The sequence below is a fragment of the Typopeltis vanoorti genome, chromosome 10 (genome assembly GCF_054136105.1).
Source record: "Typopeltis vanoorti isolate ZY-2024b chromosome 10, IOZ_Tvanoo_1.0, whole genome shotgun sequence".
In the NCBI taxonomy this organism is placed as follows: Eukaryota; Metazoa; Arthropoda; class Arachnida; order Uropygi; family Thelyphonidae; genus Typopeltis; species Typopeltis vanoorti.
Window position 1 is genome coordinate 132,764,752 of NC_143558.1, and position 13,086 is coordinate 132,777,837.

The window sequence follows — 13,086 nt, forward strand, 5'->3', positions numbered from 1 at the left end:
ACGTTATTAGCACGACGCTCTAACGACTGAGCTAGCAGGGCAATTATTTGTCTGAGACTATCTTATATGTAAGCAAAAGAACTTCATAAATTAGTTTAATGATAGTTTTGTGCTTAACAGAATAAATATTCGAAAATGTGAATTTGGCCAATTACGGTCAGCCTTTCCAAAAACCCGTTGACTGTATTTTCGTTGGGTGGCGCGTGATTTGTTTGTAAATAGTGTGTTTTGCTATTGCAACGAGCAACATAGTTTGTTGAAAGCAGAAGTTTCTTAATTGTTTTTTTTTTTGTTTTGTTTTTTGTATTTATGAAATGGATAAACCACAGATTATAGTACACGTTCAGAAATCGTTAAATTATACTTTATTTGATACCAAATGGGTGCCTCGAAGTGCAAAGTTTGTTGCACTTGGCGCTCAACCGCGTGGTACTGGAGTTTTGCAAGTGTATGAATTGTCACAAGGTGATGTGAAATTACTCTCAGAGGTTGGTAATTTCAGTATACGCCTTTTCATCCAATGTTAGCAAACAAAAGCTTTCAAATGAAATATCTCCAGAAAAATACAGTTTCTATATATAGGACAGTTGACCTCACATCAAGGCTTTATACTCGATGTGAAATCATCTGCTGTATCTACAAGTAACCTTTTTTTGAATATATTTTTTTATTGTTATACTAGATGAAAAATATTCAGGATAAAAGATTTTATATCAAATATTACTACAAAACGGTGTTATCATCGAATGATTGCTTAGCTTGCAATGTATTTAGTTACAATAAATCTTAAATTCCTTCACAACATATTCAAACAATAATGAAATATTTTTTCCATATCCATCTGGTAAATACTCTTAATAGCTTAAGCTTCTCAAACATATCCCCTTCTGTATATTAAATTCAGAATACATGTCCTCAATCTATTCTTATAGCTAACATACCACATTCCCTTAATTATTTGTGTCAACAGCCTTTGCACTCTCTCCTTGCTTCACCTCCTCCAAATCCTATCACTAGATCTGAGCACAATACATCAGATGTCTGATCAAGAACTTACACAGTGGAACCACAACCATTTATCACTTGTTTCTTTCAAATTTCTATCCACCATCCAAAAATCTTGCACTTCTCCACTTCCTCCAGTATAGTTCTACAAATAGAGCATAACCTTATGCCTATGAATCCTGAAGTTCAAAACCTTACGCCTGGTTACATTAAACTGGCATTTCCAATAATTTTTCCACTTATTCAGATTCCTGAAGAGTCACCACATTGGCATTAGTGAATCAGGAAAAAAAAAAAAAAAAAAAAAACATCTGGATCATTCACAGTGTATGATAATATTCTGGATATTCATCACAGGAGACCCAAATCAACCATCATATACACACAAATCCTATCATACCTCCTTGAATCCATTCTTCATCAGGGAACTTGCAATCCATTCCATTCACTCACCACTCTTCACACAAAATCTGGTTTGCACATCCTTACTAACCGCACTTGTACACAACTTCCACAGATGGCTCCTAGTTCTCTGACTATTTGTAAATATTGAAAACTTTCACTTGCATCAATTTTATAAAACCCTTTTAATATCTTAAAAGTTTATGTATATATCCCCTCTTTTTTTGCCTGTCAGTTAAACCTTCAACCCATCCTCATAGGGAGTATTCCAAAGACCTATCACCATCTTGGTCACTCGTCTAAATCTTTTCAACCACCTCCTGGTCTCCAAGAAATCCATGTGACAAAATCTGCACTATGGCTGAATCACAGCCTTATAAAGAAGTATAATAACATCCTTATCTTTACTTGCTAGTGTGTTTTTCAATGTCCAAATGATTCTTTGAGCTATATTACTAACTTTTGCAATATGCCCTCTGAACTTTAACTCTTCCACCATTATCTCTATCCACCATTATCCCAAAGTCCTTGGCCTCATGAATTTCCTGCAAACCTATACCATCAATGTTGAAAGTTTATTTTTCACCTGGTTAGACTATAATAAATTTAGTTTAATCCTTTATCCAAGTGTGAGCAAACAAACTTCTCATCTTCTTTCTCATCTTCTTTATAAGCTTTTTTACCTTGCGTTGTCGAGATATTTTCAGATGCAAACAAACTTTGCGTCTGAAAATATCTTCAGAACTAGGGTAAGGTAGTACAACACCAGGAAGCTGGTAGCAAAGGTGGACCAATATAACATCACTCCTATCTCAGTATCTCCCATAATGCAAAACACATCTCATTGCAGATATGTATAATGTTAAGGGAAGGGCCACTACCCAGACTAGTTTTGACCTCTATTGAGGTCTCTTCAGTGGGAGCCAGGCACAGAAGTGGAGATGCCAGGCAGAAGCAATGGGGAGATCATATTTACTTATAGGAGTTGCCAAATGGTGTGCTATCTTTTTATTAAATTACCCTGGATTTAGAGAAAGATGTTGAAAGTTTATTTTTCACTTGGTTAGACTATAATAAATTTAGTTTAATCTTTTATCCAAGTGTGAGCAAACAGAGTTTGCGCCTGAAAATATCTTCAGGACTGGGGTAAGGTAGTACAACACTGGGAAACTTGTATTTATGGGAGATACTGAGATAGGAGTGATGACCGCACGGTTAGCCTAGTGGCTTTGCACTTCGCAACCATATGACTGGGGAAGGAGTGTCCCAAGTTCGATTCCCGTTGTAGACGTGAGGAATTTGAGGATCTTCCTCAGGCATAGCCAAGTTAGCCGGTCTTGGGCGCGGTCAGTAGGGTTTTTTCCGTTTATCTGGCGTTTTTCATCCCGCAAACAGGCAAACCGGCCCCGTGAACATACACCTCTACCGTCAAAAATATATCCCCCCCCAGCGGCAGACCAGGCGACGGGTCGGTTGGGAGTAGTACTAACAAGTAGTCGCATCTAAGTAACACGCAGACCCTGCATAGGAAGCGGGAATAACGCGAAGAAGAAGACTGAGATAGGAGTGATGTTAGCCTGATCCACCTTTGCTACAAGTTGCCTGGTGTTGTACTACCTTACCCCAGACCTGAAACAGTGCACATGCTCAGAACCATCCTTTCAAAAAAAAAATATAATAATGAAAAAAAAAATGACTTCTACTCTCATGCTTACTATACCACATAATCAACATCCAAGAGGTGGCTAGTTATGTTATGTTGCACTGGAGGCATTCTGTTTCTCACTATTTTTAATGTTTAATTGAAATCAAGTATTATGTTGCTTGCTATCTTAAAATGCTGTGTGGAAATAAGTAGTGAGACAGAACTATAATTCATAGAAACCTTAATTCTGTGTACTTAGCAGCATGTGAAGGCCTCATTTGATCATCTCCTTTCCACTTCTTTAGACATACACACACTACTGTTTTGTGATGCTGTGAATCAGATATTAATAGTTTTTTTTTTGTAGTGACATTTAAAACTATTAATATTTTAAATGACTCTTGTAAAACTTATGGTATGAAAATAAATCTTCATAAAATAAAAATAATGAAGATAGGTAGAGAAGAAGAAAATATTTCTGTAAATCTTGAAAATCACCTGCTGGAACAAGTTCATAAATATGTTTATCTTGGCAGTCTTGTATCTAGTAACCTCAACAATGTGGAAACAGTAAAACACAGGCTAAACCTAGGCTGAACCAACATGAATAAACTAAACAAAATATGGAAAAATAAAAAAATCCCAGCGAGTCATCATCATCATCAAATTCCTGCCATGTACCCTCAATGGGTGTACAGGATATGACAGTACTACATGAAAAAATTACATCATTGCTAACTTCCTATCTACAATTTTCCTCCAAATCAGTCTGTTACTTGTCAAGACTCCAACATTATCAGATCTTATATTTCTATCGTCTAAGGCACTTTGTACCGTATCAATCCACCTATATCTTGGTCTTCCTCTGGGTCGTTTTCCTACCAACCTGGCAGAGAACACTTGTTTTGCTAATCTTTCCTCTCCCATTCTATTTAAGTGACCATACCATCTGAGATTAGCTCTGCTAATGCATTCCTGGATGCTGACAATGTCAAGTTCTTTCCTAATATCCTCATTTTTAATATGATATTGCCATTGATGCCATCTGTTCACGCCTCTAATCTTTCTCAGGACTCTCATATCTGCGGTCTCTAGTCTTTGTTCAAGTGTTTTACTTCTGACCCAACTCTCACATCCATAAGTTATTGGTTTGAACACTGTCTTGTATACAGCTAATTTAGTGTTCCGACTAATTTCTTTCTTATTCCATATGAATTTATTCAATTGACTTCCCACCATACCAGCTTTGCTGATTCTGTTGTCTATTTCTATATTTAGTTTACCATCTTCAGTAAAAATTGTGCCTAAGTAGCTGAAATGTTTTACTTGTTCCACAGGTTCTCCATTTACAACACAGTTGACATTTTCAATGATTCTGCCTATTTTCATTGTCTTTGTCTTTTTATTGCTGACCTTCATACCATATCTATTACAACAGCTATTCAATTTAGTCAGAGAATCTTGCAGACTTGTAGCGGATTTATTTAGAAGTATAACATCATCCGCATAAAGCAAAGAGCTGACATTAACATCTCCAATTTTAATATCAGGTTTAATACCACATTCCTTCATAATGTGATCCATATAGATAATGAATAACAGAGGGGATAATGTACATCCTTGTCTCACACCAGATTTAACATTAAACCATCTTCCTGTACTTCCTTCAATTCTAACTGCTGACTCACAACTCAAATAAAGACTAAGTATCGCTTGATATAATGTCCCATTGACACCATATAACTGCAGCGTATTGAATACCTTCTCTCTTGGCACCTTGTCATATGCCTTTTCCAAATCGACAAAACTTAAATACAGATCTTTGTTATATTCCCATGCTTTCTCGACTATTTGTCGTAAAGTGAAGATCTGATCCTGACACCCTCTATTTGGCCTGAATCCAGCTTGTTCTTCACCAAGCTTTTCTTCCACAATTCTTCTCAACCATTTCTCAAGTATACTTGCATAGATCTTGCCAGGATCACTCAGTAGGGAAATACCTTTGTAATTCTCACATTCAGTTTTATTTCCCTTTTTATATATGGGTACTATGAGAGCTCTACTCCAATCATCGGGAATTCGTCCCTCTGTTCAGACTTTCTGAACTATGCAGTGCAGCCACTGTAAGACTCTTATACCACCATACTTCAGCATTTCTGGTCGAATATCATCTACTCCTGCTGCCTTTCCACATTTCAAGCCTTTGATCTTTTTCTACTTCAAGTATGGATATGTATTCCTGACTGCATGCCTGGTCAGTGTTTTTTATCACTGTGCTGTCATCACTGCTTGTTTCATTTAGCAGTTTTTCAAAGTAATTACTCCATACTTCAAGGATATCTTTTTCTCCTGTTTTCATTTCACCTTTATCATCTCTAATTCCTTTTACAGCACTCTTTCCTCCATTCCTAAGCTTCTTTAACAACCTCCAGAATATTTTGCTACCTTCTTGATATTTATTTTCTATATTCTTGCCAAAGTCCTCCCATGACTTTTGTTTAGCAAGTTTTACATACTGTTTAGCTTTCTTACATTTGTCTCTGTATTCTGTAAGAGTAAAAGCTGACTTATTTGCCAGGAACTTTTGATATGCTTTCTTCTTTTCCTTCACTGCCTCTTTAACTGTGTCCACCAGGGAGTTCTGATTTTTTTATCCTTGCACACAACCTCACCACATGCCTCTCTGGCAGAATCAATCAATGTTTCCTTCAGAGTTTGCCACTGAATCTCCAAGGTTTGATTCCTGTTCTCAAACTCTTTCATGTTCTTTTCAATAATATTTCTGTATTTTAGTCTACAGTTCACATCTGAGAGCTGCTCAACTTTTATTCGCTTTAAAACTTTCTTACATGTTATTCTTTTCAATATGAAATTCAATTTTATCCTGCTCAAGACTAAATAGTGATCACTTCCAATTTCAAATCCTCTGTACACTCTGGTGTCCTGCACCAAGAAGAAAACATCATTATCAACAATAACATAGTCAATGAGACTTTTCTTATTCCTAGCCTCTTCTCTCCATGTGAATTTGTGCACATTTTTATGTTGGAACATGGTGTTAGTAATAACCAGTCCATGTCCTGAGCAGAAATCCAACAGATATTTGCCATTATTATTAGCTTTGCTCTTTTCTCCAAATTTTCCCAAAATATTTTTGTATGTCTCACAATCATTTCCTACTCTGCTATTTAGATCCCCAACAGGGACCAACTTTTCCTTTTTCATTGTGTCAGTTGCTTTTTCTAAAGCCTCAAAAAATTCCTCCACTTCTACCTTAGTAGAACCTTCTGTGGGACCATAGGCACAAATAAGTCTCATTGTCCAGTTCCCCATTCTCATATTTGCCCACATTACTCTACTTGAGACTGACTGCCATTCAAGAAGATTAGCCTCGTATTTTGTGTTGAATACTATGGCTACTCCTTCTTTTCCTTGATTGTCATTGCCTGAATATAACATTTTGTATTTATTGCTCAGAAAGATCTCACCAGTTTTGGTCTTTTTTGTTTCAATCACCCCTATTATGTCGATCTGGTACTTATCTAATTCCTCAGCTAGCTCCATTTCTTTGCCATTCAGGCTTCTTACATTGATAGTACCGATCTTTAACTCTGGTGATGTTGAGTTGGGGTTTGTTTTCAGATTTGTTCCAGTAGCTGACTTTTCGCTGTTCGCCCTGGTTCCCTGGCGAAAAAAACGGGGGCCTTGTTTAACCGGGCGACGCCTCAGCCGGCATGAAATTTTGTCATGTTGTACCATCGTTTTTTATTTTGGTTTAACCAATAAGAATACAATTTGGTCGGCTAAATCTCAAATTGCCAGCCCATCCTCGTTCGTTCAGTATCAAAGTAGATACCCAACAGGGTGCACCACGAGAAGGTGAGGATTGGACATTAGGTCAGAAGCCCTGGTCGGTTCTCTGCATTCCTTTAAAGGCTATGTGGAGGTCTCCTCTCAGTTATACAGCTTTGACCCTTAAGCACCCCTCCCAGCGAGTCTAAAATTAAAATTGTATGAAACAATTATTATCCCAACGGCTACTTATGCTTCACAAGCCTGGAGATTAACTTAACAACCAATCAAGAAACTTCAAGCATTTGAAATGAAATGCCTCAGAAAATTAATAACACCCACTGGATGCAACACAGGACTAATGATCAAGTCAGAACAGATTTTGACTTCCCAGATTATATAATAGACACAATCATTAAGCATCAACTGAGATGGTTTGGTCATATTCAGAGGATGGCACATCATAGATTAAATACCATATTTAGCTCTGAATGGATATATCGGAAGAAAAAGACCTAGAGGCAGACAAGGAAGTACTTGGATAAAGTTGCTGAAAGAACATTCACATATACCCAGCTATTGAGTCATGATTGAGATGGCTAAAGATCGTGATAAGTGGAGAACCTTTCTTCTTAGTGGACTCAACTCGTTACCACTTGGATGAGATGAGATGAATCATATATCTGGGATCACTTTTCCTTCATTCCTTCCTTTAACATATATATATATATATATATATATATATATATATGTTAAAAATACCAAGCAATTTTAAACCTGGTTTTACTCCATTTCCCAAGTAAGCAAACTGACAAACAAGTCAAGTTTGTGCCTGCAAGTGATGCAAGTCTAGATGATCCTACAGGTAGTGCAAGACCAAGGCAACTCCCTGTAAAGTTGGCATAAGCTCCGATCACTAATCTTAATATTTACCCTTAATGCCAAAACACATCTCCAAGGAGGGGGATGTATGATGTTTTGTATTAAAGGCAAGGGGCCACTACCCAGACCGGTTTCGACATTTATTGAGCTAGGCTAGAAATACCAAGATTTAGTAATACAGAGCTTATAAGTATTTTACTTGCAGGCGCAAACTTGACTTGTTTGTCTGTTTGCTTACTTGGGAAATGGAGTAAAACCAGGTTTAAAATTGCTTGGTATTTTTAACATTTATTATACTCAAGGTAAAATACTTGCTACATATATATCTCCTCCAGAGATTTTTATTTAATAAGGTTAAAACACCTTATGGTATCTTGTTCTGGTAAAATACTTATAAGCTCTGTATTACTAAATCTTGGTATATTTCTAGCCTGGCTTCCACTGATGAGACCCCAATGAAGGTCGAAACCGGTCTGGGTAGTAGCCCCTTGCCTTTAATACAAAACATCATACATCCCCTCCTTGGAGATGTGTTTTGGCATTAAGGGTAAATATTAAGATTAGTGATTGATCAGAGCTTATGCCACCTTTACCATGAGTTGGCTTGGTCTTGCACTACCTGTAGGATCAGCTAGACTTGCATCACTTGCAGGTGCAAACTTGACTTGTTTGTCTGTTTGCTTACTTGTGAAATGGAGTAAAACCAGGTTTAAAATTCTTTGGTATTTTTAACATTTATTATACCCAAGGTAAAATACTTTCTACATATATATATATATATATATATATATATATATATATATATATACACTGTGTTTTTTCCTGTACATACCCATGATAAAGTTTAATTTATAAATTAGGCACAGTAGGAGATTAATAACTATTAATAAAATAGAACAATTATAATAAGTTATGTGAATGGAATCTTAGCAACCTCAGCATATGTTTTTTTTTCTCCTTTCCTTACATAGTCAAGAACTTTCACCTTTTTACTTAAAATGAAGCACACTTGACGGCTTCTCTTTGGCATATCTGAATTGCCAGCATTGCCACTCTTGCACTTTGGGGCCATTATTAAGTAAAATAAGAGTTTCTTGAACTACTGCAATACCACGACAGTCAATCAGATAACTGAACTGGCTACTAAGTGACTAATGGACGGGTAGCATATACAGTACAGCGTGCATACACTGGACAAAGGGATGATTGGTTTAAGATTTCATCACACTACTCAGAATGGTGTGCAATTTAAAACTTATGAATGGTTATTTCTGGAATTTTCCATTTAATATTTTCGGACTGAGTAACTGAAACTGCAAATTGCATTATCCATATGCCTTTCATATCTGTTAACATTCATCTTCCTGGACATTACAACCAACAGTCAGTCTATAGTGTGCCAAGTGAATGCCATAGCATTCTGCTACTAACCAAGAGAATTAGCTTCAAACTGTTGTTCCTCTACCACCAAATTTCACAGTTTATATACAGACCAGTCCATGGTGTAGCATTAGACATTCCATATCATCAAACTTCCAATCCTGTACTGAGTTCACAGTGCTGAGGTGGAGTTGGCAGAAGTTACAAAGTTCTTTGCATCAGTGTAGTCTATGCTGTTAACTGGCATCTTGATGTTTGGCTTGGGTAGTAGCAAAGTTTGCCCTTCTAAAGAAACTGACAGTGAATGCTGTAGCATCCTAATACTACTAACCTGAATCTCCTATAACTTTTTGAACATCTAATTGATTATTTTTCTGCATGTTTCTTGGCTGAGGTGGCATTCTCACATCTCAATTAGTTGATAATACTGTCTATAGTTGATTTTAGATGCTGCAACCTTTGCCAGTGTCACAAACAGATAGGCTGTTGATATATATACTGTGATAATAGCTCTTTCAGATCCCTTAGTTCTGGTCTACATGTCATTGATGTCATACTGATTATAGTATCTATAGAAGATTTCACTGGGTTGAAAAATATGTTATGATTGATAAGTAATTATGTTTTTTTTTTTTTCATTGTTATTTTACCCATGCTTCATGATTGATAAATAGACTAAAGACTATTTGACTTTATATACTGGTATAAACCATGTGTTATACAGGAATATGCATAAAGGCTTTTATTCTAAAATAAGGTGATTGGTTAATGAGAGATAGTACTCTACCTTATACATCCCCCAGATCTGTCTATTTTTCTGGAATCTCCAGGCTTAAACATTATCGATAATGCTCTTTAAATGGAAAGACCTAGGTTTGAATCCCATTTGAAATGGCAGCAACCTTTATAAGGGCATTTCAATTAAAGATGTGTTAACTGTTCCCATATGGAGGTGACGGTGTTTTTCTTTCCCAGAAACTTAAGTTTTTCATCCTGCAAATGAAACTGGCCACCATAACACACAGTTTGCTATCATAATACTGTCCTCATAACTTGAGTTGCTTCAGCTGTAATTGCAAAACAACAGAAAACATTCCCAATTTTAGTTTCACTTGCCAGGCATGTTCCTGTTTGTGATTCTTTTGTCAGAATTTTTATTAGGTTGTGGTTTTTGTGTATAAGGTCTTGATCAGGTTGCACATGGACTACTGTGCACAGATCTGGTCCCCTGGTATTCAAGAGGATGATATCTTAGAGATGGTCCAAAGAATATTCACTAAGTCACAGTCAGATCTCTGGAATGCAAATTGCATAGCTTGTGAATAGGACAGGCCATATGATCAAGACATATAAGTTAGTGAGGGGATGTTACAAGATAAATGTGGAAGAGATATTTCATATAGTAGAAAAGAGAGACATGGGTATAAAATGAGGCCATCCCGGAAAGTTGTATATAAAGAGAGTGTGCACAATGGAGTGAGGAGCAGGTTGTTTCGTGTTGGTGAGTGGAATACATATCCTGAGTGTGGTGAGGATATCTTGAATGAGTTTAAAGTGCAGTTTGATGGAGTTTGTGTACTTCCTACAGTCAACCATAAAACAAGAAATAACATAAAAACAAGAAATAACATGATATTTAAATATTAACACCAGGTCTCCATGGAGTTAAAATTTAAATATCATGTTATTTCTTGTTTTTTTTAAATTCATGTATAATTATTACATATATATAAACTTACTTTTTTTTTTTTTTAGGATACAGCCACATTGCATCTTGCATAAAAGTAGCTCTCACATCAGGCATGCCAAAAATTTTGTTCTATTTCTGTACCAGACAGTGTGTCTTATCTATGTATTAAAAGATACATTTCCTTGGTGGCAATAGTTTCTTAGTAGACTCATACAAATATTTTAAATTATTCTTACATATCATAATTCCTTCTCTTGAAAGTTAAATAGCGATAATAATAATAATAATAATTAAAATATATTTTGCAGACAGAAAAGTCAAAATCTTTCAAATGTGGAACATTTGGTGCATCTGGCTTGTATCAACGATATTTGGCTACTGGAGATTTTGAAGGAAGACTTCATATATGGTGAGTTGTGGATAGGAGCATTATCCTAAAAGGAAATGCCTCTCTGAAATGTACATCGATTGGAAGCTTAATTTTTTTAAATTAAGTAAAGTGTAATCATCATTATTGTTTGTTCGATACTTCCTGTGTAATCATCATTGACTGTTTCATTTGCATTCATCTGCACAAATTCATTATTATAAAATGAGAAAAGAAAAAAAACCTCTATACTAAGTATATATATATATATATATATATATATATATATATATATATATATATATATATATATATATATATATGACGTCTACAGTTCATAGAACTGCAACTGGCAGATTGACAAGAATAGTCAATTCATGCTGATGAAGGGGTGAAAGAAATAAAGGAGGTACAAATTGGTCACCAACACTCAAAATCACATGCTTTCTTGGCTGTAGTAGCTTGATTTTTGTTGTCACTTTATTGCATTAATTTTTTTATTATTAATTGGTATGATGTTTGATGTTCACTAAACTGAACAAGTTCTTGTGTTAAACCTTTCAGTAGCTCTTGCAAAAGAATATTGCATAATGTGTTGACATTCTGCAAAAAAGAATCATTAGAAGCCAGTCTCCTTGTTCCAGTTTGTCATGTCACAAAATATGCAAGTGAAATTGCAGGCATATTGGAGTCGACTGTTAAAAGAATTCATAGGGAATCAAAATGGGAAGGTAAAACACAATTTAAATCTACTAAATACGCCAAAGAAAGAAAACTATCGAAAACGTAGCTTGAATGATTTTGATGTAGATGTTATTAGAAGAACTATTCACAAAATTTACATGGTCGAGAAAAAAGTGCCAACTGTTCCTAAATTGATTCCTGTGCTGAAAGAAAAAATTAATTTTCCTTGGAAAAGAGAAAATTTAAGGAAATACTTAATGAAATTAAATTTTGTTTCAAAAAGTCATCGAATAAAAGGAAATTTATCATGGAGCATATATTATTATTATAATTATAATTATTAAAATTTACCCAATATACATATTGTATATGTAATGAAATTTATTTTTAAGAAAGTTTTGTTAAAAATAATAATTATACAGAAAAACAGAAATATTTTCAAATGAACTTAAATATTCTAAACTTACGATTGAAAGAACTGAAACACTTTAATGTCCTAAACCGATTAATTATTCGTGACTTGTTGCGACTCTTTAACAAAACCATGCATAAAAGTTTGAAAAAAAAAATACCATTATCAAATCCTTTTAATCTTCATTCTGAATCAGCATCTGAATCACCATCACTTTCACTTGCTTTGATCACCAAAGGTTCGCATAATTCTTTGATAATTCCGTCTCTGTCCCAATACATATTTTCCAGTGAGGTGACACGAAGCAATATTTTCTCCAGTTTTAAGCTGTAATACTTTTGATCGCCTGTGCTGAAATCTTAAAAAGTTTCAACATATCAATATCCTCAGTTATGTTGCAATAACAAATGAAATTCTTCACTTCTTCCCAAACACACTCATTAGCATAATACCACAATGATATGGTGGTAGTCTCAAAGCTAGGAATCCATGCTCTTTGAGCATTGTGTCGAATTTAAATAGTTCAGTTTTGGACAAGTTTCTTTTGACCAAGTTGAGCAATTCAATTTTTCACATATCTGAGGAATGAGAAATGTTATTTGCAGAGAGCCAATTAAAGTATCCTTGTTTAAGGCCTTGTGGATCACCATGAAATGATCCAAATGCCAAAACTTAGATGGAATATGTTGTACATCATACAAAAGTGGTATCTGCTTAAAAAAAAAAAAAATAGTAATTCCAAAATTGCCACCAAGGGACATAGTAAACACCAAACACGTGTAATTTGCATATCATGCAACTCAGTAAGAGTGCCAGGAGGATTTAAA

General features: G+C 35.3%; 1 protein-coding gene across 1 annotated transcript in view; it reads left to right on the plus strand.

The window, feature by feature from the left end:
* The first annotated feature begins 250 nt into the window (after positions 1-250).
* The window catches only part of Wdr92 (dynein axonemal assembly factor 10), a 161,880-nt gene continuing 149,044 nt past the window's right edge, over positions 251-13,086 (plus strand). Inside the window, exons 1-2 of the mRNA XM_090398920.1 lie at positions 251-488; positions 11,105-11,205. Of these exons, the coding sequence (XP_090255046.1) occupies positions 315-488; positions 11,105-11,205 (275 nt within the window). The 5' untranslated portion in view covers positions 251-314. The remainder of the gene's footprint in view (positions 489-11,104; positions 11,206-13,086) is intronic.